The following is a 23500-nucleotide window of genomic DNA, read 5'->3' as shown; positions in this document are numbered from 1 at the left end:
AGACACTTGTCCTCAGAGATTAACCTGGAGAGTCAGATCACCTGTGGCATCTGGACCCCTGACGATCAACAGGTACGCATCAGCGGCCTGAACTAACACAAACTTACATATTGAATTGTTTTACCTTTAACTTAATGATAAATGAAATAAGAAAAGTTACTTCAGTTTCCCTTGCATTGAATTCTTTCCCTAAAACACAAGTTTCAGGCCAAGTACTTGACGCCTTTGAGCTTATTCATTATGTCATTTATTAGAGTTTAAAGGTTCAGTGTGTAAAATGTTGTGACATCTAGTGGTGAAGTGGCATGTTGCAGCTGAATTCTCCCCACCCTCCCTTTCCAAACATGAAAAAGAACCTGTGCTAGCCTTCAGTTGTCATGAAACTCAAAAGGTGTTTAGTTTGTCCAGTCTGGGCTAGGCTCCGGTAGACGTGACCTTTGATCTGTAATATTCGTTTTGCATTTCCGTATTTGTGATCATGCCAAAACAAATTTTGTAAATTGCAATAATTTAGGTTTCAACTATTTTATGTAGTTTCAGGTAAATTAAGGATCCGGAATGTTGATTTATAAATATAACCAGTTTACTTCATTTGCAACCGAGGCAGATGACAATCTACCTGCCGGAAGGGCGAAAGATTTCTCACGACTTTATGAGCCTTCCCGTGTTCAACCCTCTCTGTATTCTTTTTTTTTTAATGAAGTTATGGGGCCATCGGGAGTGGCAGGAGACAATCCTCCCTGTACAGTCAACATTCCCATCGCTCCCATCCACAGCCCGGCTCCAACACCAAATACAGCAGCAGCAGCAACAGATGCAGAACCAGATGCTGCATGGTGCACACTCTGAATCCAAGTCTGCCAAGGACTTTACCCCCCTCCTTCAGCGACACAGATGGGTCCGTCGAGATTCAGATGAGGAAGGTGAATCCTCCTCCTCCATATCCAGGCACTGTAGTCTCTGCAATCGCAGCCGCAGCCACACCTCAGGCTCTTGTCACGAACAGCCCGAGCATCCAGACAACCGACCCCTGTCTGAAGAAGGATGACTTCTTGCTTCACCCCGTCACTTTGCAGTACCCGACTCCTCTGGGGTATGAAAGGATCACGACCTTTGACATCAGTGGCAATGTGGAGGAGGTCTGTAGGCCACGCAGGCGCCTCATTCGAAACCAAAATGCATACACTGTGCATGGCATCGGAGGCTCTGCCACACTCAGAGTCACCTCCTCTGAGAATAAAAAAGTTCAGCTTCCGTACAGCTCAGCAACACTGAGTCGTCTCTCTGTCCCTCGATACTCGATACCAAGTGGAGACCCTCCTCCTTACCCTGATCCGGCTAATCAGGTAACTGCCACACTTCCTCCTCCCTAGAGAAGCGACAGCAGTCTTATTCATGCCACTCTACGTCGTGACCGCAGGGACGTGGGACTGAAAGTGCCGCAGATGATGGAAAGCTCAAGAACCCTTCCCACCAAGGCAAAAATGAACAGTGCATTAGCTCTCTCCTACCAGCAGAGGGTGCCCAGTGCATTGTACACATGCACACGGTGCAGCAGTAACAGCAGCCGCACCAGTGTCTGCGAGTACTGGTATTGCAGGTGGCATGGTGGTGAGGCAGGAATTCGAATTCTAATTGAATCTATTGATTATTGTTGTTAGACATGATTCAATAAAGTTGATCATATAATATATTGTTATTATTGTTAAGATTTGTCCTGATTGAATATAGTGGTTATGTGAACTAAACTCATTGTTATCAAATGTTGACTTTTTATACATATCCACCGGAAGCTGCGGCTCTTATTGTGAAGGTGTGTACGGATGTTTGAGTCGAGGAGCGACTGAGGGGGGTGCAGCTGTGGAAACTTGACTTCATGGCGGAGCTCCCAGTCACTCGGGACCCTGTCGGTGACTCGGAGGTCAGTAGCGGAGCGGACAGATTCTTCTCCTCCGTCATTTGAAGAACCTCATCATCTGAACCTCCACCCGAGGCCCAGAGGAGTCACAATGGAGGCGGTTGAGGACCCCCAGCAAACAGGTCGGTAAGCTTCTTCTCAGAAGTTTGTTTCAGAGTAACGAGACATAAACAAACATCAGCAGCTGAGTTCCCCTTCAGCCTGAACTTCCCCCCAGTGGTCTCCAGTGTGAGATGACAGTGAACTCACCTGTGTGTTCTGTGTCCCGCCAGAGGAGCCGACACGCCCTCCCTCCAGCCGCATGACGAGGAGGCAGCTCCTCACTGTAATATCCATGGCATCCGTGAACTTCAGCTCGATGATGTGTTACTCCATATTAGGCCCCTTCTTCCCCACTGAGGTAAGATGGAAGCAAACAGGTCATCACAGCTTTTTGCTCCATGTATATCATCTATTGACCTCGTAAAGCTGCGGTGAGCTATACAACAATAATCACTGTATGGGTAGTTAAACATTAATGCCGCATTATACACACTGGTGGTTAGTCAACAATCATAAAACTACCTTAGGTCGTGAGATGTTGCCCAACAATACCAGAGTACTGCAGCAGATAAGAACAGATTTAGATCATATTTACTGTCTTTGATTTGCACATTGTCTGTGTTTGACTTTCTTAAATCAGTCATAAAGTTCAGTTTATTCCAAAATATTCTCCCGGTGCTTTTTATAAAGTATGGTTTCTTTCTTTTCTTGTTTAACATGCATTTACATTTACATGTTATTCTGTTGCCAGAAATGCAACTGACATGTAAAGTCCAAGTGATGCAGAGTTGAAACAACGTTAGAGTAAAAGAATATAGAGATGAAAACAGTGTGAAAAAGTTGTATCACGATTATAGCGACTAAACTTATCACGGTTATTGGTTATTGGTGTGTTGTAAAAATGTGCTGAAAAGTTACTGTTACACTAAATGAAACAATTTCACCAATTCTATATTCATCAATAGAAGAAATTATAATATCCGATGTGCAATATTAGGATTACGGAAGAAGAGTTCAGTTGATTTGACATTGACAACTTCCTGTAGTGCAGGTTTAAAAGAAACCTTACACAAGTTAATTAAACAAAAGCAACACAACCATTATGAACAAAGTAATGTGTGTTTAAGAACAATACAGCCACATGTAAACAAATCTGATAACAACACAAAACAATTTAAGAGGAGTTCACGCCTGATATCTGCATTGAAATACACACAATGTTGACCTTTCCCCTGCGTGTTTGATATATTGTGTTAATGGGGAGACAACAACACAAGACAAATACAGGAAATCTGTGCATAGGTTCGCAGTCGTCCAGTGTCGTGGTGTCTTCAGGAGTTGTACATGTGGACATTGGGAACACAATCAAATCCAGTTTTGACCTTTTCTGTTTTTGTGTAAGCTTTGATTGCACGATGGCTTGTTGTAAACTATATGACACTCCAGCTGATACACACGATCAGAGTTGTAAATATTTGCGTCCAGCACTGCATTGGGCGTAGGGAGCTGTGAACAGATGCTTCTCTTCGCCTGCAGAATGTTTGGCCCAGTGAAAGTGGAGCCGAGGGCCACGCCCCCTGTAGAAAGAGCCCATGATATGATATGCAAACAAGGCATCGAGTAACTCACCAGTCAGACAACCTCCACTAATCCCCTTTAATAACTCTGTGTGGAGTGAATGAATGTGTGTGTGAATCATGTGTCACACGTGGAAGTCTCCCTGCAGGCGCGTGAATGATCGTCTCTGTGTTGCTGGATGCAGCGACGTGTCAGTCACAGTCAGCAGGTTTAATGATACCTGATTAGCACATGACATAAGACACTGGTCCAACAATAATGCCACAACTTTATTTAACACTGCATATTCAACATGTATTGTCTGATTCACCCCCATTACATGGAAGACATTTGAATTTAGTTTATTGTTTCTGTTTATTATTTGTTTCTGTATTGGATTGGGCAAAAACTAGGTTACCGATTTCTGCTCATGACCCAGGGACGAAGCCATTCATTAGAGTATGGTGTAAATCTGGAGGGAGATCCAAGAATTTGTCTTCACTTTCTTTAACATTGTGAGATTTTTCAACATTTTCGTTGAATTCTCAGAGAATAATACATGGATGTTGACAACGACAACAAATATCCAGGCATATATATAATATTTATGAGTTTTGGAAATCTGGTGCAGATCCAGTTAAAAAATTCAGATCTCCTGAATTTAAATGTGGTTTAATAAGGAGACTTTTGGGCCTTGGTGGAACGGTAAGAGCTCCACTGAGTTCCATATTCGTTGATTAGTCACCTAAAAATAGAAAATGAATTGACAGCTACTTTAACAATCAGTTACTTTCAACCAACTTCAAGAAAAAAATATGTGAGAAATTGCTGCTTTTCTTTAGTCTTTCATGTCTTAATGTTTTTTCTTAACTTTTTCCTTGAGCTTTTTAGACCAAACAATGATCAGTGAATCAAGAATGTAATCAATCTAATCACTGATCATTGATGATGAAAACAATTGGTTGGTTGCTGGTACAGATCTGAATAAAAATCTGATTCCAGTGAATTTAAATGTGATTTCATTGGGGGTAGGGCTGAACGATTTGGGAAAATAATCTAATTGCGATTTTTCCCCCAAATATTGCGATTGCGATTTAATATGCGATTTTTTTATTTTATCTTCTTTTCCCCCCCAAAAAAACCATAATGAATGATTTAAATATGACCAACACAATATTAGATACATTTACTGTACAATATTCTTTCCCACATTTTAATTTAACGGCTCATTACAGAAACAAGAACAACAAATCAGTGTGCATTTAAGTCATTTAATCAAAGTCATTGTAAGTATAAACACAAGGCATGCACTTTTTATAACCTGTGTGCAAAAGTTACCGTCCTGAGAAAAACATTTTTTAAATTATAGTCTTACTGCTCCCAAGTCAGTAACATTTCCAGTGTTGGTTAAAGATACTATATTCTATATACGTATTCTGAATACTTGGATTACTTCCACATTGAATTGCATTTTATAAGTGTTGGAATGCGGCGTTGTTATAGTCAGTGGAGCAGCAGCAGTTTAAGCTCTGTGTCCGCGGATGCGGCGGGCCAGCTGGATGCGCTGGAAGGGCAGCGTGGGGATCAGCAGCTCCGTAGATTCCCGTTCATGTCCGGGTGGTCGTGCAGCAGTATAGAGGCGCCGGGCCTCAGCAGGAACACCCCCATGCTGAACACCTCCGTCTCGCAGATGTGCATGTAGGTGACCGGGGGGCTCTGGAGCCCCGCCGCCCCGGAGCACGGCTTGCTTTTCCGGGGAGCGATTTTCAGGTCCGCCGCCCGCTACGCGGTCAGCAGCAGGATGAGCTCGCTCTGTGAGTCCGCCACGTCGGCCGAAGAATTTAGGTCCCTGTGTAGATGATGCAGGCTTGCTTCGCTATCTTCTTGATCAGAGGAGTTTTGTTGTTCCGCGGCATTCTTGCTGCGGGTGAGGACAGCAGCCCAGTGCCCTACCTTCTTTCGCACGTTTTAATCGCGCATGTTGCGATTAGAAAATCGCGTTTTATCATATCGCGATTTTATCGCAAATGCAATTAATCGTTCAGCCCTAATTGGGGGACTGCAGGGCCTTGGTGGAGATATGGACTGAGGGACATTCTTCCTTGGTTGTCATAGCGTTGTGTGTGATAATCATTTCTACTGAGACCTGTTGAAGACAAATGCACAATTATGTTGTCTACGCAGGCGGTGAAGAAAGGAGCCAGTCAAACAGTCATCGGCCTCATATTTGGCTGCTACGCCGTCTGCAATTTGTTTGGTTCATTGATAATGGGAAGATTTGTGAGTATATGCCATCATTTCTTATCACATTGTGTCATTTTCAGTGCAACGTGCTGCAGAGTAACTGACACAAATTCTTTGACGCCTCAGATCGTCCAAATTGGTGCAAAGTTTATGCTCATTGCAGGACTGTTTGTGTCGTCGGGCTGCACAATTGTGTTTGGGTAAGTGTCCCCATCCTCTTTTGACCCAGCAGCTTGCAGCTGATCCAGTCTTTATTCATTCATTCCTCATCAGCCGCTCGTCTCTCTCTCAGACTGCTCGACCGGGCTCCTGCAGGACCTGCCTTCATCACCCTGTGCTTTGTAGTGAGGTCCATCGACGCCGTGGGCTTCGCCGCCGCCATGACCTCCTCTTTTGCGGTGTCAGCAAAAATATTCCCACACAATGTGGCGACTGTTTTGGTGAGTGCAGAGAACCCATGTCTGTCTGGTATGTCATTTGGACATAAGCATCGTGAGCGAAACAATAAAAGCCTTATTGTCAGGGTTGATGTTTTGGAGTTCTCTTTTTCTCTGGTACCGTGAAAAGTAAAAATATGAAATCTTTTGACGGACAGTGGGCAGCAATCGCCATTGATTGCACTGTGTGTAATTCTTCCGTTGTGTCTCCTCAGGGTAGTTTGGAGATTTTCGCAGGACTTGGTCTCATTCTGGGGCCTCCACTGGGAGGGTGGCTCTATCAGTTGTTTGGATATGAGGTCCCTTTCATGTTGCTCGGAGGTTTCCTCTTGCTCATGGTTCCTTTCAACATTTACATCTTACCAACCATAGGTAGCAGCTTTAAGAGTTCACCCATCTGCACCAATTACTGGAACGTTTTTAAGACATTTAAATTAAAACCTTGAGCCGTTCTTCTCTCCGCAGACTCAGACCCCTCAAAGGATTCCTTCTTTCGGCTTCTCTCCCAAGTGAAAATAGTCCTCATCTGCTTTGTCATATTCACACTAAGTGCAGGTTTGGGTTTCTTGGACGCCACGTTGTCCTTGTTTGCTATTGAGACGGTAAATTTCATCCTTCCAGTAAAGTCCTTTTCTGCAGTTGTTAAGATTTTATTTGTGTCACGAAATAGTTTCCTACCTAATGTACGTAGTTTGGTCTGTCGCCCGGCTACGTGGGACTCATCTTGCTTGGTTTTTCGTTACCGTACTGTCTGGCATCGCCGGTGATGGGTTATCTCACTGATAAATATCCGGTGAGTGTGAGTTCAACATCCTAAAGTGTAATTTAATGTATAATTTTAAACATAAATAATATTCCTATTTGTGTGTGTGTGTGTGTGTCTGTGGGTGTTCATCAGGCCACGAGGAGCTCGTTCATGGTGGCGGGAGGTTTGGCCACAGCAGTCGGGTTCTGTTTCCTCGGCCCCGTTCCTTTCCTTCACATCCAGAGGTGAACATGGGCCACAGGTGGAACGTAACAATCCTTCATTGGATCAAAGTCCGACATACGTTTATCCGCTTTCTCGTTCAGAGTTAGATGCAGAGCTCAGAACCATCTCATGTCGGACCTATGGACAGGAGATTGTTAGCTTACGGCTAACCCTAACCCACGTACTTGACAGGTCGCCAGTGTTTCTCAGGGCCAACCTACAGAGACAGACCAAACCAGTTCAACTCAGAGTCTCCAATCAACCTAGCCCTAATCTGAAATCTAAATATGAAATGTATTGATTGTAGAAATCAGGCTTCATGCGTCTGCATGCTAAGCTAAACCAGCATTAGGACAAGGAATATATTAACTACTGAAATACTGTGACACTCTTTTCTACGATGTACAAACTTTCTCCAGCGGCGGCTGTGGAGGGAGTTGCAGCATATTTCATGAATATCTTCTTGTAGGTTAATGACATGAACTTGTTTGTGTGCTGTTTTCCTAGTCAGCTGTGGTTACTGGTGCTCATGCTCTGTGTCATTGGGTTTTCTCTGGGCATTACTGCACCCCCCACGTTCCCCGAGATCATCACATGTGCATAGTAAGTGGCTTCACATGTGAACATACATTCGTGACCTGGTGTTTTTTTCCTACCTAATGCAAGGTAATGCATGTTCTAAATGATTTTTCTTCGCAGTGAAAATGGATTTCAAGAAGGACTAAGTACTCTCGGAATGGTGTCTGGCCTGTTTGGTGCAGTTTGGTCATTTGGGTGAGTTTTAGTGATTTCTACCGACATCCTAAAGCCATTTCTGCGTACTTTCCTTTTGGTTTTTAAATGTTATGGTTTATATTTCAAAGTGTGCATTTGTTTTGTTTTGAAAGGATGTTTTATGGCCCAGTAGTCGGTGGTCTTCTCACACAGCACCTGAGCTTCCAGTGGGCGGCTGCCATCCAAGGAGGCCTGGCGTTTATGGCAGTAAGTGTTAGTTTGTGTTTACATGACGACTCATGTGAGGAAACATATAAACAATACAAACTTATTATATCTTTAACACTGATTGGATTTCAAAATACCCAGTTTGTATTTTATCACAATGTCCACAAGAACTAGAGCCGGACTGATGTAACTGATAATAGAGGAATCTGTATTTATGTTTTTGCAAATGTGAGCACTTTTATTTCACATAATGACCAATGCAGAAACGATGTATTTGCATTTTAATTTATTCATCAACAGAACCATAAGATATAACTGATTACAGTGCAATCTATATTAAGTTAAACTGTTAATTATGTTAGCTGACAGATCTCTTAAAAGACGCTGTTACAAACATGGTTCTTCTCCTTCATGTGCATTTACGTTTTCTTTTAATTCAAGATAAAACACTGACATGCCTGTAAATGGCTCAGGGCTTAAGGGTCGGTAAAGAAAGAAGGTTGTGATTCTTCCTTCTCAGCAGCTGATCACATGAAACTCTGTCTGCTCTCCCCTCAGGCCTTTCTCCTCGCTGTGTATTATCTCGTTCAACGACCACAGCAAAGGTAATCTTTAATCTATGATGTTATATTTAAATAGTGAATAGTATTTGGAACTTTATTTGAATGTATAGGGTTTTAATTCTTCATTTCATTCTTGAATTAAAGGGTTTCAGAAGATGGGAGCAGACAAACGGATGAGATCACTCCTCTCCTGAATGAATGAGAGCCTCACAAACACTGGAGCAGTCGCTACACTGAACACAACCAGAGCCTAATGTTTCACCAACTTGTGTCCATCCATTAAGTTGGTTTTTTATTGGTACGAGATGCTTTTGCAGATTGTCATGATTTTTACTTGGGTTGTATAAATATTTTGTGTTGTGCTTGTTTTTTATATAATAGTATAATTATGTTTCTCTGAATTGTTTTATAGTTAGGTTCTATCAACCATGAAACAAAGCTGTTCAAATTACCCTGTGGATGAATGTAACACTAACAAATATTAGTCAACAACATTCCAACCCAAAGTAGATTTGCTTTTTGTTCTGCAGCCCGGCTCAATTAACCATCTTAGTTTTCTAAATCACATGTCTTGGATTTCAAGAGCTGCCGGCCACATAACCCCTGACATGAAGGAGAAGAACCATGTTTGTAATGTCTTTGAAGAGATCTGTCAGCCAACGTAATATACAGTTTAACGTCATATAGATTGCACTATAATTTGTTATATCTTATGGTGCTGTTGACGAATAAACTAAAATGCAAACAAGAATAAATGTATTTATGAAAGAAATTCTTTAAAACCATTTTGAAATAAACAGAAAATTTGCAATAAGCTTGTCTTTTTTTATATTTATATATATAAAAAATGTGGCTTTACAAACGAATCATTTGGAAGGAGAGAAACAAACATGTAGATATGAGTAATCTGTATTTTTATAGTTGTGGGGAAATGGCGAATATAAACTTTTAATCTCTTACACGCTAAGAAAATAGAACAACACTGTTAAATATATTGGCAGGAAAAATGACATTACTGTTCATCATTGATACAATAGTAATTATTTTACAATAGTACATCTTTTTTTATGCAAAACATGAAAGGAATTCGCAGAAATTTGTAAAAATGTAGATATAAAGAGATTTTATGAACAAAATTTAACATTTTATTGACCTTTCTATTCGTAAAATATAAAAATATTGACTCCACAACATAAAAAAATCTAACCGAAAAAACAACTTTTAGGAATTTTAGGAAAAATTTATAAAAAGTTACAAATCATTAAGTGTCCATGAGTTTAGGTATCTGGCTCAAAGGCACCGTTAGTGGACCCTGTCGGTCTCTTGGGGAGAGGTCTGCGTCTCCTCCTGCTGCTGCTGCTGGTCAACCCCGAAACATCTGCATCTGAGAATGTGGCCTGAGAGGACAGAGCAGGGACTCCAGGCTTTTTCACCTTCTTTTTCCTTCTAGCTCTGTGGAAAAACGTACCATCATTATTTTTCAGTCAGTCAGTAAAAAAAAAAAAAAATGAAGTCCTACTCTGCTTTAAGAAGACCAACATTTAACGATCAGCGGCTCATACAATGTTTAGTACCCGGGGTCCTGTGAATATAGTCCAGAGTATTTAAGGAAAGTAAGTCACTTACTTGGTATCACTCAGCTCAGGTTCAGTGTCAGAGAGGGCCGGCTCAGAAAGAAACCTGAGTTCCCCAGAAGAACTAATTGCAGCAGACACCTTGGAAAAGTGACAAATACGACAACCAGGAGAAGGACAGTAAAAGAGAGTGAAACACCGCGCACCAGACAGACACACACCAGACAGAAAGTCGTTGCCAAGTCTTCTTGTTTGTCTTTTGATTAATTCCAGTTGACCAAAGCTATAGTTCATCTAAGCGTTTCAGGCCTGATGCCGCTGTTAAAGGGTTTAAAGACAGATTTGAGGTGAAGTAAACCTTAACCAAAGAGAAACAGAGGCACCATAGACTCAAGAGGAAGATACACTATATGGACAAAGGTATCGGGCCAAACACTTAATGTTAAAATTCAGGCGTTTCATTCAGTCCTGTTCCCATTTGGCGAACTAGACCTTTAATTCCAGTGAAAGGAAATCTTAATGCTTCAGACATTTTTTACAATTCTTTGCTTCCAACTTAGTGGGAACAGTTTGGGTAATGTTCTTTCCTGTTCCAGCATCACTCTCCCCCGTGCACAGAGCAAGGTCTCTGAAAGCATGGTTGGGTGAGATTGGTGTGAAACTTGACTGGCCCAAATTAAACCTTATCTCAACCTCATCATACATCATTGGGATGATCTAAAGCAGCGATGGCAAGCCAGACCCTCTCGTCCAACGTCAGTGTCTGACCTCACAGATGCTCTTCTGGGTCATTGGACAAAGATTCCCACAGACATACTGGAAAATCTTGTGGAAAGCTTTCCCTGAAGAGTGGAAGCTGTTTTAGCTGCAAAGGGGGGACCAACTTCATATCAATGCCTATGGTTTCAGAGTGGGATGTCATAAAAGCTCCTGTAGGTGTCTCAATACCTTTGTCCATATAGTGTATCAGGTGTCTGGAAATGCAAACCCCATCACAGTCACACACTGTTTCAATGGTTAGTCCCCCCCAAAAATTCAGATTTAAATCAACTGTGTTATTCCTTCTTACCCTGGTTGGTGTGGACCTCTCAACAGTCCCTTCAGACAAGGCTGCGTGTGCCTCCGCGGACTGAGTCACCTCTTCACCGAAATCTCCTACAACCAAAAAAAATATTCATATGTAGTGGGTTCATTTATATCGTCAGAAAAGGTGCCCATCTACTGCATTAAAAACATCTTCCACTTACTCTGATCAGAAACATTAGACGCCGGAAAATATCCCTGCTGTCCGTTGACCAGGCGTCCGAACCACCAGTTGTCGTTGTCCTTGTACAGCACGTGGATGACATCACCGCGACGTAAGGTCAGTTCATCAGAGCGATCGGCTCTGTAGTCGTAAAGCGAGACAACCTGCGTGACAAACAGAGGTGGATTACAAACATGAGTCTGTTTGAGCGAGTGAGTGAGGTCACAGCTTCAGTGGATACTTACTACTTGCTGCACGGGAGCAGAATCGGTTTCCACATGTGCACCTGAAGAAAAGTCGTCAGGAAGAGTCTGAAGGAGAAGAGAAGAACATTCTTGTTATGATCGCTCTTGTGAGGGAGGTAACATTAAACCAGTTGTTTTTTTAGGTAAAAATGGAAGTTATTGATTATGGGAGGATTCAAAAACATATATCTCAAACCAGTGAGTAAACTACAAGGGGAACAGGACAGGTGGGTATTGTTTAAATCAAAGAAATAAACAGAACAAAAAGAGGACTCGAGAAAAACAGAGAAACATGTATATACCTACATTTAAAACCAAAATGCATATAAAACTCAAACTCTACTTGATAATCTGCTTCTTAAAAGCTAAATCCTCTAGTGTTAATTCTGAGATGACTGTTACATCTGTGCAGTTTTGTTCATTATCAGAATGAAAAAGGAAAGAAAAGAAAGAAGCCTTACCGCCTGCAGCCTGAGGGACGAAGCTCCTTTCAGACGCTGACCCACTGAAGTGAACCTGCCTGCAATTACAAGGAAGACTTCAAAGAGTGAGCATGAATATGTCAACACAACCCTGTGACTTGTGTTTGCAGAGATCTCTTACGGATGCATGTCAGAATCACAAGAGGTCCCTCTCTTTCTCTGTGTATGTAGTTCATGCTTCAGGAGACTTGCTGGGAGCTTTTTGCTCTTGGTCACCCAAGTGCTGTACTTTGTTCAGCCATAATCTTTGGAAAAATTCTTGACCTTTGAAATATTTGCGATCTTGCAGTAAAGCCAAGCACTACGTGATTAATTCAAAAAGGCCACTTACGACTCTGGGTGCTGAGCGCTGCCTGGGGGATAAGCTGCTCCGCCACAGAACCAGAGAACTGCAGCTTGGAGTGTGGCGACAGGAGAGAGGGAGGCGGTAATGAGGCATTTAATCCCGTCTGAAAAGAAAAGAGCTGGAGTTCACTCGCATGTTTATATAACTTTCAAAAGAGCAGTTAAGAGCAATGAGGTTTTTCACGGGGAATCCCCTAAATGAGCATGATTTTGAGGTGAATTCATCAAGATTTATTCTCTGAGTAATCAACGAAAATGTTCAACAAAGCACCATCTCGCTCTGTTCACGAAAGGGGGAAAAAGATTGTGGATCTGCCTCATGATCTGGATCCGTAACAAACTTTTATGGGTTCTTCCTTGGGTCATACCCCATCACCTCCACAAAATGTACAGGAACTCAGTTTAATATATTTTGCATGATCTTTGCCCACACACAAAAGGACAGGGGTGAAAACATAAGCTCCTTGAAGAGCGGAGATAACCTGAATAATAAAGGGATTGGTAGAAATGTAATGTAGTGATAAGCAAGCAATTTGAGTTTATTATCAAAAGCCCACGCTCTGTAGTTCTATAAAGCTACTTCCTTCCTGAATACTTAATACAAAACCAAGCTGAATTAGTGAGGTTAGATAAATTCAAATCAATGTTGCTGGAAAGGTTACATCGCTTTCTATGACCTCAATTTAGACCAAGTGTACAAGGACGTTTAGGGACTATTGATCGAACTACTCACTGCTCCGGCGTCTGATGTCAAGCTCCTCCCCGTTTGAATAAAGTCCATTTTGTCTGCAAAGCAAAAACACGAGACACTGTTTGTTCCATGCAAATGAAGAGACGACAGTGTTGCACAAACAGATGAATCCAGACGTAGTGTCCAAAGCTGATCACACAGTACCTTGCTCATACAGGTATCCAGATATTGAAGACCTTCGTGGTTCCTAGAAATGTTTTCACAGGGTGAGTTTTTTGTGCATACCCTTTCTGACTGAAATAATGAATTTGAGCAACACTAAGCAAATGTATGTCAAAGTAATAGAGGCTGCGTACTTACAAGGACTGAATCCAGTTGTTCTTTAACACACTTCATTTTCAGTGTGAATTTTGTTGTTTGTGCATACTGATCCATGGCTGAGGCAGCAGATCTGTCCTGGGACACCAGGGGATCCGGGGTGTTTCTGACAGTTCTGGTGTCTGTGGACGCTGATCTGCTCGCTGCTAGTATATTGTGTACTTCCAGCTGGGACACTATGGGGAACAACAAGACATAGTTTTAGCTCAGTGTATTTCAAAATTAACACTTTGCTATCGGCTGGAGCCACAGATAAAAATTGTTTTTATCCTTTTTTTTTACAAACCTTTGCGGTCATACAGGTACACATGGACGGGCTGGCTCTGACCGAAGGCACAGAAAGCAACCATGTTCTCGTGAGGGTGGAAGGACACACCGTGGAGGGCAGTGGGATAACAAAGCTCAGAGTACACTGCGACTTGGTCACCTGGCAAGAAAAGAAAACAGGGTGAAGCCATCTTGTAGATAACTGACAAATCTGTTGAGAACGCACTGACTCCTTGATTGCAGGAATATGGGACGTGATCCTAACCTGTGTCTACATTCCAGACGTACGCCATCCCATCCTCACTGCCGGAGAAGAGGAAGTTCCCGCATGGTGTGAAAGTGCTATAAATTCTCTCTCTGTAGTTTGTGGCTCCAGTGTACTTCTTTACAGCCAGGCTGAGAAAGGATTTTCATTAGATAGATAGAAAAAAATATCTATATTCAGATTCAACCACATCATAATACAGGAAACACTATGATACATTCACATGCCATTATATAATTAATGCTTCTTTTGTCTCTTTTTTTCTTTCCTTTATCAAACATGTATTTCTATCACTTCAGATTGGAGTTATAAAGTTCTGTCTTATTTACATCCTCAGGTCCATCATCCTCAGGACACTGTCTTTGGCGTGGATGAGCAGGCACCGGCCGTTTGGATGAAGCTGCAGCTTGTTGATGGGAATGCCGCGGAGGTCACTCTCATCGATCTTCTGCCAGTTGACAACACATAGCATTTGAGGTTACAGATAAATATTTCTCTAAAGTCTCTTGATACAGTATGTGAAATGACCAATACCTTCTCTATGCACCAGCGATGACATGGCGGCTGCCTGCTGTCATTCACTGCAGTTTTCCAGACAATGATGAGGCCTGTGTTGTCTGCAGAGAACATTCTCATCCCTGATCATGACAAACAGAGCAAAAGGAAAAACATGGGCTAACTGAAGACACATGATAAAACTAAAGATGCCCAGAATCATACCACCAACTTTGTAACAGCGCACAAATTAATTTAAAAATGGAAAATTAGATTTTGTCCTGTTTTTCAGAAAGGAACACATGCATGTGCTGATTGAAATTTGGATGTGATTAAAAGATATAAAGAAAAATATAGATAGAACAGACCAAAGAAATCTAAATCTATCAAAAATAACAATGTTTATAATGGTCAGCGTTTCTTAAGTCTTATAAATCCCCACCATATTGGTGTTTTATATTGAAAACCCAAACATTACGGAAGAGGATGCATTTATTCTCATCGTCTAAAAGGTTGGTGGCAGGACGCCGATCTCGAAGTGGGTTAGAGGCCAGGTACACAGGTTTGCTTATCTTCAAATAGAGCTTGCACACATACACACAGTGCACTGGGAACCTCTTACCTTCAGAGTCGAAACAAATGGTGTTGATGAAACTGCCGTGACCCTCAAACTCCTGCAGCAGCTGGCCATTCACATCGTCAACGTCGAGCCTCCACACTCGCACCAGACTGTCGTAGCCCCCGGTCACCACCAGGTTCTGGGCTGTGGGGTGGTACTGAGCACAGTACATGAAGGACGGATGAGGGAGCACCTTCTGAGCCGCTCCCAGTAGCCTCTCCACATTCCACTCCCTGACAGAAATGAACGTCATGCACATATTAATTTGAATGCAAATGCAGTAATGTGATGAAACTCCACATAGAGGCACAAGTACAAATTGCAAATCAGTCACCAATAGTAAGATCTCATACACAGCTTCTTAAGTCATTCCCTATCAGTGCTATTAATCATTTAACTTACCGGACAGTTCCATCAGAGGAGGCAGACAGAAGTCTCTGGTCGTCTCTGGACCAGCAGAGATCATAGACTATTTTCAGATGACCGCTGAAGGCAGCCAAACTCTTGCCTGAGGGAATATCATACACTGAAACGGCAAATGACCCAGGTTAGTTTTTAAATGGTATATTTTTTTGTGCGTGTTTGAATATTGCTTATGCCTGAGGTCATTCCCAGTGATGTTTGTGACTGTTGTGTGCAAACAACAATTTAATTGGCTGGAGATTTATGCTGAGTAGTCAAGAGGAGCCGCCGCAGGGGAGGTGTGGCTTACCTACGACAGGGAAAGAATCTCGGTCGGCACAAGCAGCAGCCAGTATGGTGCCAGCATGAGAGAAGAGCACCGTGAAACAGCCCATCTGACCACCACGAAACGTCAGCATGGGCTTGTTGGGAATCCGACAGACCTTCAGCAGAGAAACACTTATAAGGCTTCTGTAGTTTAACATGTCTGAGCACAGTCCAGAACAGACAGAATGAGCCAATAGATCTGAGGTGGTTTCAGTCTACTTCAGGGCCAGATGTAGCCTGAAAGGGCAGAACATTTTTAAAAACTTCTTAAGTTTCTGCAAAGACTTCACCTCACACTTTCCAGTCTGCTGATGAAGCTCATGTGTCTTGCGACGAATGCAGATTAAAATGGTCTCCGAGAATGATTCGTTATACTCGATCAGACTGGTTTATTACATCATAACTAGGGCTGTGAAATGATTAAAATTTTTAATCAAATTAATCACAGGTTTCTATGGATTAATCATGATTAATCACATTACCGATTTTCTCGGAATATTTTTGTGAAAACAAGATTTATGACATTTAACTTTTCTTTTGTGCTGCAACTCAGCAGTTCTTCAGCAGTTATCATTGCTTTTCCATATGGAACATTAATATAATCTTCATCCTAAACAATATTCGGGCTCCTTAGCCATTGTGTGGTTGAATAAAACTTTTTTTTTTTAAATCAAACAGAAATTATTTGAGCTTCTTAGCCATAGGATGGTTGACATTTTTTATATTTTTTGTCACACAACCATTAACCACACCATGATACAATCTAATGCCTCTAAAGGCCCTCTTAGCTACTCGGTCTTTAGCCAGTTGGTGAGGCAAACTAACTTGTTCAAATTCTCTGACAGTAAAGCTGACCGCTTCTTTTGCACAATGTGTCCGGCGAGTGAGTCTGGTTTGGCGCATTCCACTTGAACGCCCCTCGCCGACCAACACATGCTTCGCGTTGCGGTGGTTAGGCGGGTATTGCTACGTCGAAACGATAACGTCTTCTCGCAGAGTGTGCATATCACCTTGGTTTTACTGAATGTTCGATCTTTGTTTTTTTGGAACACGATCTTCCCGTCCAGAAGGTCCTCAGGTTCATCAGAATTATCCATGTTGTTTGTTTGTTTGAATGGCAGCTGCCGTCTGACTAATCCCTGGCGCGCCGGCGCTTGGCGCTTGGCTGGTCACGCCGAAGCGCCGCGCATTACTAATAATATCACATACTTCTGCTGCTATCAGCCTGCAGTAAAAACGGCATTTAATCATTTTTTTCAAGCATATACTTACTTGTTGCTCCAACATTAAGCAACAGCATCCCAACATGTGTCTTTTTTGGTGTTGTCTTTATACAACATATGCTGAGAATCAACAACTCAAGTTACTTCTCCACTTCAATTATTAATTTAATGTCATCCATGTTGAAGAACTTCTCCGCTGTTAGCTCCGTTAAATGTCGGGTGTCGAGGGTAAATTACGTATTCTCCACTCAAGCCTATGTGGAGAATACGTAGGCCCCCCCTCTCTTTCTTATCTTTATGACTGCTTGTGTGGCTGTAGTGGATGGGCAGAGGGGGACATTAAATAATGTGGTTGGTAAAAGTGGTAAAATTAAAACTCCAAGACAACAGAACGTGAATACAAAGTATGGGATGCATATTTGATCATTTATATCATATAAAATATGTCATCTATATCGTTTAAAATCATTTTTCAGTGTGTTTCCTGTCGCGATACGCTCGCGTCAAGCGGAAAAAATAGACTCGACGCCGAAACGATCGCTTCACGGCGCTAGGCAGCCGCGGCACATCGCTACGCTTCAGCCTCCGGTGTGTTCAGCGCTGCGGTTTAACATGGGAGTGGATGGGAGCCAGAGGATTGGCGCCTCGCTTCCGCGTCGCTTCCGCGTCCGGTGTGAACCCGGCGTTAGAGCGGCAACTAGTGCAGAGGCGGCGGAATTGGAAGGTCCTTCTGCGCATGCGTTAAATGCGTTAAAAAAAAAAACGAATTAATCCTGTAATTTAATCATAACGCGTTAACGCGTTATTTTTCACAGCTCTAATCATAACCCTTATTGTCCTGTGGCAATTCGTCTGTTAACTGTACCGACCTGACCAGGCAGCCTGCTCCATCTCAGGACTTGAGGCTTGCTTTCGAGAGGCTGATTCAGGCTCCTCTTGGTGACCTCGTTCTGCAGCTCACTGTACGAGGTGCTGCCTCTCTCCTCCTGCAGCGCCATCATGGAGCGGATACACGGGTCCACCTGCAGAACAAAAGCACCGAGCTGAATCTACTGAAGGCATTGCTTCAACTTTACATGAAAATATACGAAACATTATTTATAGTAAAACATATAATAGAAATGTGAGACATTATAAAGTTAAACACAATCAACTACTAACTTACATGCTCAGGGAGTTTAATGCCTTTCACTGTCACATAAAGGGTGGATGCATATTTGTGTCTGGGGAACTTCCTCCACCACTCAACCACCTCTATTGTTTTAGGTTGTCTCTTTGCGCGCGGCGGAGGACAGAAGAGCTGCAGACGGAGTTTACTGTCGATGTTCAGCACACCGTTTGTGCCAACAAGCTAAACAGAGGGAAATGGAAAACAAGGAAGAGATTAAGCAATTCAAAATTAAGACTGAACATCTTTTTGTAAGTGTCAGTACAGTACCTTGAGGAACGCCCATGCAATCTTCCTGAATCCTCGTTCCTGCTTGTTGACATCAAAGTTCGCTTTTGCTTCTTCCATGCTAATGAAGTCCAGGATCTTTATAAAACATTTGAAATGATAAACAGTTATTGGCAGCAATGTTGAAATTGGCCAAGTCTTTCAACTTGAAATGTCTCTTACCTCAAAAAAAAGTAAGACTCTGGGGCTTTCGCCATTTTGTTCGACAAAGTAGCCAAAGCGCTCGTTGAATATGATCTGCTCCTGCCACTCGGGGACGATTGATTTGTTTTTCTTGAAGTCGAAAGGTTGAGTCATGATGGGCAGAATGTGGTCAACGTTCTCCTGCTCATAGAATGAGGAAACCGGTCTATGGCTATAAAACAAGGGAAATACAAATGATTGCATTATGAGACTACAGAAAAACTTAAGAAAACTGGACTCAATGTTTTTTTTGTATATTCATTCAAACATCTTCCAGTCAGGATTATATTGAAATTAGACCTTAAAATAATTTATGCATACCTAGCGCCTGCAATGACAGATGAAAAAACATAACTTCACATAAAAACTGTCCCTTCTCACCAGTCTTCCTTCTTCACATACTGTCCAGTGATTTCATCAACAACATGGATCTTCACCATTGGGTGTGAGATCAGCAGGTCCGTTTTTAGGCGATCTGTTCTGTGAACAGACACTGCCAGCACAAGGCTGTCATCAAACGTTGGTTTCTGTGGTTCTTCTGCCTCCGTTTCACTCTCTTCTTTGACAACTGAAAAAAAAAAAAAAAAAAAATTCATCAACATCCAAACAACATTTTAAAACTTTATTAATGATTTCCTGAAACTTAAGTTACCATGCTTTTTCTTCTTCTTTTTTTTCTTTCCCTTGGATTCTGTTTGGTTTTCCACATCAGCATCCTGGTCTGCACCATCATCTTGTTCCCTGACAGAGCATTAATCCAGAATTGTACTTTAAAATCCGTTAAAAACTGAATCCTACAGCCTAACTGCTGAATGTAAAACACAAAAAATCTACATTTAATATATTAAAAGGTGCACACACCCCAAATCTGACTCTGTCACTACAGATTTTAGCTTCTTCTTTTTCTTCTTCCCAACGTCATTATTCAGTGAAACATTCTGGGACACAGCGCTTCCATCTTCTGTCTTGACTTTTGTCTTTTTTGGAGAGCTCTCTTCTTCCTGTGCGATCCTCTGCTGGTATTCGTGCAGCAGCTTGTCCTCAGCATCCTCTACCTGTGTCTCTGCTTTTGCCTCTGAATCTCCTTTACTTTTCCCCTTTTTACTTTTTCGCTTTGGTTCTTTTCTACCACCAATATCATCTGGCTCAAAAGGCATCTCAGACTTGGCGGCACCTTTATTCTTCTGGATGTAATTGCTGTCTTCGGGTACAGGGAGGGGGGGGAGCCCCCTCTTACTCTTCCTCTTGGTATTTGGTGTTTGAATCTCCTCTTCATTTCTACTGCTGTTGATATTAACTTTTTTAGCAACGTCCTTCTCTCTCCTTTTGTTCTTGGTGTAGCGAGGGCTGCCATCCTCAGGGTGATACGTATTCTGAAGGATGGTCTCATCCTCTTCTGTGTCCTTCACCAGGCTGAGATTTGTTTTTAGATTCTGAAGCTAAAAGGAATGAAATTGGACATAAAGCAAAGAAATGTCAAAATATTTGTTTTTCTATTCCCCTTTAATATGATTTCAACCATTATATAGATTTGCATTGAGGAAGGAGATTAATACAAGACATACTGTATGTTCTACTGCAGACAGAATCTATAAGGATGATTAAAATGGCTATAAGACATTTTCTACAAGTGCTAAATATGTTCTCTGAAGCATATCAACACTAAACTATGAAATCTTGGAAACCTGGTGTAACGTTCTCCAAAACACACATGCCCATGGAGCAGTAGATTTAAGAACACATACCAAAATGGTCTCCGGTGTTTCAGTGCTTTTCTTCTTCAACTTCTTTTTTTCTGTGTCGGTGTATTTCTTGAACACTTCGTTGAATTTCTCCCGGCTCTTTGCCCGGTCGTCTTTCTCACCTGTAAAAAGACACGTTAATCCTTTACTAGTCCCACGATGGGGACATTTTCAATATAATAGCAGCAAGAGACAAACGTATGCATCAGTAAGTAATAAGTGACATGCAATACTTAAGAGAAGGGTCATAATACATGAGTTATGAATATAAGAAATGTAGAAAATATGAATGGAATAGAAACTATGAAACTATCTGCAATGTGAGAATACAAAATAAAAAGTTAACACTAGCATCAACAAGAAAAGTGGTCTGGCAAAATTAAAGTATAATGTGTTGCTGTACATGTTGTATAACATTCGAAGTAGTATTTTTACTACAACTGAAGTTATCCAAATATTCTTCTCGCTGTCGCTAGTGTTTCTTTTATTCTTTTCTTTTGCCATTACCTTCAAATCTTGTTGCATTATTGTATTTGTTATGTGTGTACCTCTTTGTGAAGCACTTTGTAAAGGTTGTTGAAAGAATCTACATGCATAAAGTTATTACCATTGTTATTATGAATGTGTTGAAGGGACAGCACCACACTCACCTGCTGGCATCCTCAGGCTCAGTGGTGTCTCTCATCCTGAGTGCAAAACAAGAGTAATCCAGGGAGGAGGGCTTGCATGCTAAAAATAAAAAACACAGGGATAAGGCTAACGCTGCACCACAAACCCTCTGCTGGTCCTCCAGTGGTGTGTAACGTGAGCGTTGACTGTGTGTTTTGTTGTCTGTGTTGTATTTCTTAACGTTTAGGCTCCAGTGTTGAAAAAGCTTGGTAACATTAGCGACTTTAGCTAGCTCGCTACGTGCTAACGATAGCTAACAGGCTAAATTCGCTTGACACAGCAAGATGTAGGTTCCTCGACCAGCAGTCTGAGCTTTGGAACGAAGAAGCGTCCACACACATGGATCCCAACACGAGAACACGTGTGTCCGTGAGGGTGTAACTGTGTGTTGCCCTGTTGTTTACCTGTTGTTTCCCTGTTGTTTACCTGCTGTGACTGTGATTCCTCCAACTCCAGCAGCGACGCTGAGACGGTTTCCAAGTCAACCGGTTAACGGGATGAACGTCGTGACGTAATACAACAGAGAGCACGTTCACCAATGATAATGGAGGACAGGAGGTACGACACAACGTAAACAGAGCAGCGTAGCCCTGAAACCACAAATACTCCTTATACTTTAATACTCCTCTGTCCCTATACTTTAATATTTTCTTTCCTTATACTGTAATACTCCTCTTTCCTTATACTTTAATACTCCTCTGACCTTATACTTAAATAATCACCTTTCCTTATACTTTAATACTCCTCTGTCCTTATACTTAAATAATACCTTTCCTTATATTTTAATACTCCTCTGTCCTTATACTTTAATACTACTTTCCTTATACTTTAATACTCCTCTTCCCTTATACTTTAATACTCTCATTTCCTTATACTTTAATACTCCTCTTTCCTTATACTTTTATACTACTCTCCTTATACTTTAATACTCTCTTTTCCTTATACTGATGGTTCACTAGTGGAGGAAAAGCTGAACTGAACAGAAGTTAAACATGAACTGAGATTCTCTATTGTTTTGTATTTGAAAGAGTCTTAGGGTTCACTTTTCTCAAAATCTGAGTGAGAATGACTTGAACTGATTTGTTTGTTTGTTGTTTATCCCTGAAAGTGTTATATTCTCATTTGTTTGTTGATCTCTGGACTCTGGGGTCCCACCCCTTGCTGCCAGACAGCAGCTCGGCGCAGGGTCACACTGGGGCGGTTCAGGCAGACCATGGGATGGATGACCTCCTGATGAAGTCACGTTGAATCCAAACATTGTTCTCCAGGCAGTGATGGAAAGTGTGTGTTTATCAGAACTCCTCTGGGCTCTTCTGTCTCCCACCCAGTCAGATGAGACCATGCTGCATGTGGGGGGAATGACTCATCATAATGTTCAACCTTAAAGAAATGTTTGTACTTGTAGATGTATTTTAGCAACTTTGGTAATGATGGCTTAGGGTCATCCATTGCATGTCTGGAGTTCTTAGCTGTCTTTGTGCTGTATCGTTGAGACTCGTTCATCCTCGGTCTCAATCCTCTGTTGACTATGACCAAATACTGAGAAATGTGTTCAGTGTACAAGTGTGTAAACTCTTTTTAATCCATATGCTGGTTGGACAAATTGCATCTTTATTTCACCTTAGGTATTTCAGTGTGCTCTTTATTTTGACTTTTGTTTTCATGTTGGTTACAGTCACCGTGCAAACAAAGACAGAGGCGCAGCATAGTATCAACTTGGATCAAATATGGCATATCTTGACTTCTCATCCCGTTTACAAGTGATAGTTATAAGCAATATTTAAACTGTATGATCAAATACTAATGATCATATATATTTTTTTATATTTTATATGCTTTTATTTAAATAAACTCACTAACTTAACCTTTACATCTCAAACTTTGCTTTGTAAATTGATTTGCGCGATATCAAACAAAGCAACTGTCAGTGCAATAAACGCTTTGTGCATCGTATTTACTAAAACTTCACTCACAAAACTAAAGCAATGTCTTTGGAGACTAAGTCTGTAGCAGCTTTGAAATATGTGATTGCTATATTTTCACAAAATCTAAGGGTAAGATAGGCATTAATGCAGGAAAGGAACTTTCAATAAATATTCTAACTCTTGTGTTCTTAGAGCCAAAACAGTGACTCAAGCTATTCTAATCCCACAGCGACGAAACCGAGGAAGGAAAAGTGCTTAGACATCAAGAAATATCAGGAATAAGCAGAAAGCAT

At 41.6% G+C, this 23500-nt stretch overlaps 2 protein-coding genes and 1 long non-coding RNA gene across 4 annotated transcripts; 2 read left to right on the top strand and 1 right to left on the bottom strand.

Annotated features, from left to right (window-relative positions):
* Window positions 1-1826: 1826 nt before the first annotated feature.
* Window positions 1827-9487, top strand: slc18b1 (solute carrier family 18 member B1). Of its 2 annotated transcripts, none has more exons than XM_053435344.1 (14): window positions 1827-2044; window positions 2191-2318; window positions 5702-5797; window positions 5888-5961; window positions 6054-6201; window positions 6414-6570; window positions 6664-6800; window positions 6890-6991; window positions 7097-7188; window positions 7676-7771; window positions 7868-7942; window positions 8056-8149; window positions 8669-8715; window positions 8818-9487. In XM_053435344.1, exons 2-14 carry the CDS (start codon window positions 2220-2222, stop codon window positions 8873-8875), a joined length of 1275 nt encoding a protein of 424 aa, XP_053291319.1. In that variant the 5' UTR covers window positions 1827-2044; window positions 2191-2219; the 3' UTR covers window positions 8876-9487. The 2 variants fall into 2 exon arrangements, with proteins under 2 accessions (XP_053291319.1, XP_053291318.1); XM_053435343.1 differs by having other exon boundaries at window positions 1828-2040.
* On the bottom strand, window positions 9075-21786 carry ahi1 (Abelson helper integration site 1). Its single transcript, XM_053435358.1, has 27 exons — window positions 21709-21786; window positions 21264-21342; window positions 20617-20735; window positions 19733-20310; window positions 19524-19612; window positions 19253-19439; window positions 18851-19043; window positions 18671-18766; window positions 18398-18583; window positions 18102-18254; window positions 15993-16125; window positions 15683-15806; window positions 15284-15513; window positions 14701-14804; window positions 14496-14614; window positions 14167-14297; window positions 13921-14061; window positions 13617-13810; window positions 13461-13503; window positions 13299-13351; window positions 12552-12669; window positions 12200-12258; window positions 11739-11804; window positions 11495-11657; window positions 11317-11402; window positions 10300-10388; window positions 9075-10125 (listed from the first exon to the last, which is right to left on the bottom strand). Exons 2-27 carry the CDS (start codon window positions 21271-21273, stop codon window positions 9951-9953), a joined length of 3639 nt encoding a protein of 1212 aa, XP_053291333.1. The 5' UTR covers window positions 21274-21342; window positions 21709-21786; the 3' UTR covers window positions 9075-9950.
* On the top strand, window positions 13361-16451 carry LOC128451496 (uncharacterized). Its single transcript, XR_008340112.1, has 4 exons — window positions 13361-13522; window positions 13937-14082; window positions 14184-14232; window positions 14504-16451. It is a non-coding gene; the product is annotated as an uncharacterized LOC128451496 (long non-coding RNA).
* Window positions 21787-23500: the final 1714 nt, after the last annotated feature.

This window comes from Pleuronectes platessa, chromosome 11 (genome assembly GCF_947347685.1).
Source record: "Pleuronectes platessa chromosome 11, fPlePla1.1, whole genome shotgun sequence".
Classification (NCBI taxonomy): domain Eukaryota; kingdom Metazoa; phylum Chordata; class Actinopteri; order Pleuronectiformes; family Pleuronectidae; genus Pleuronectes; species Pleuronectes platessa.
Note: the sequence above shows the minus strand (reverse complement) of the source record. Positions and strands in the feature narration are given on the sequence as shown.

Coding starts and splice junctions, on each gene's coding strand:
- slc18b1 (XM_053435343.1), top strand. CDS start 2,010: ATGGAGGCGGTTGAGGACCCCCAGCAAACAG. Junction 6,801..6,889: donor CCTTGTTTGCTATTGAGACG/GTAAATTTCATC, acceptor TAATGTACGTAG/TTTGGTCTGTCGCCCGGCTA. Junction 6,992..7,096: donor ATCTCACTGATAAATATCCG/GTGAGTGTGAGT, acceptor GGTGTTCATCAG/GCCACGAGGAGCTCGTTCAT.
- ahi1 (XM_053435358.1), bottom strand. Junction 14,805..15,283: donor CATTTGTTTCGACTCTGAAG/GTAAGAGGTTCC, acceptor TGTCATGATCAG/GGATGAGAATGTTCTCTGCA. Junction 10,389..11,316: donor AGAGGTCCACACCAACCAGG/GTAAGAAGGAAT, acceptor CACTTTTCCAAG/GTGTCTGCTGCAATTAGTTC.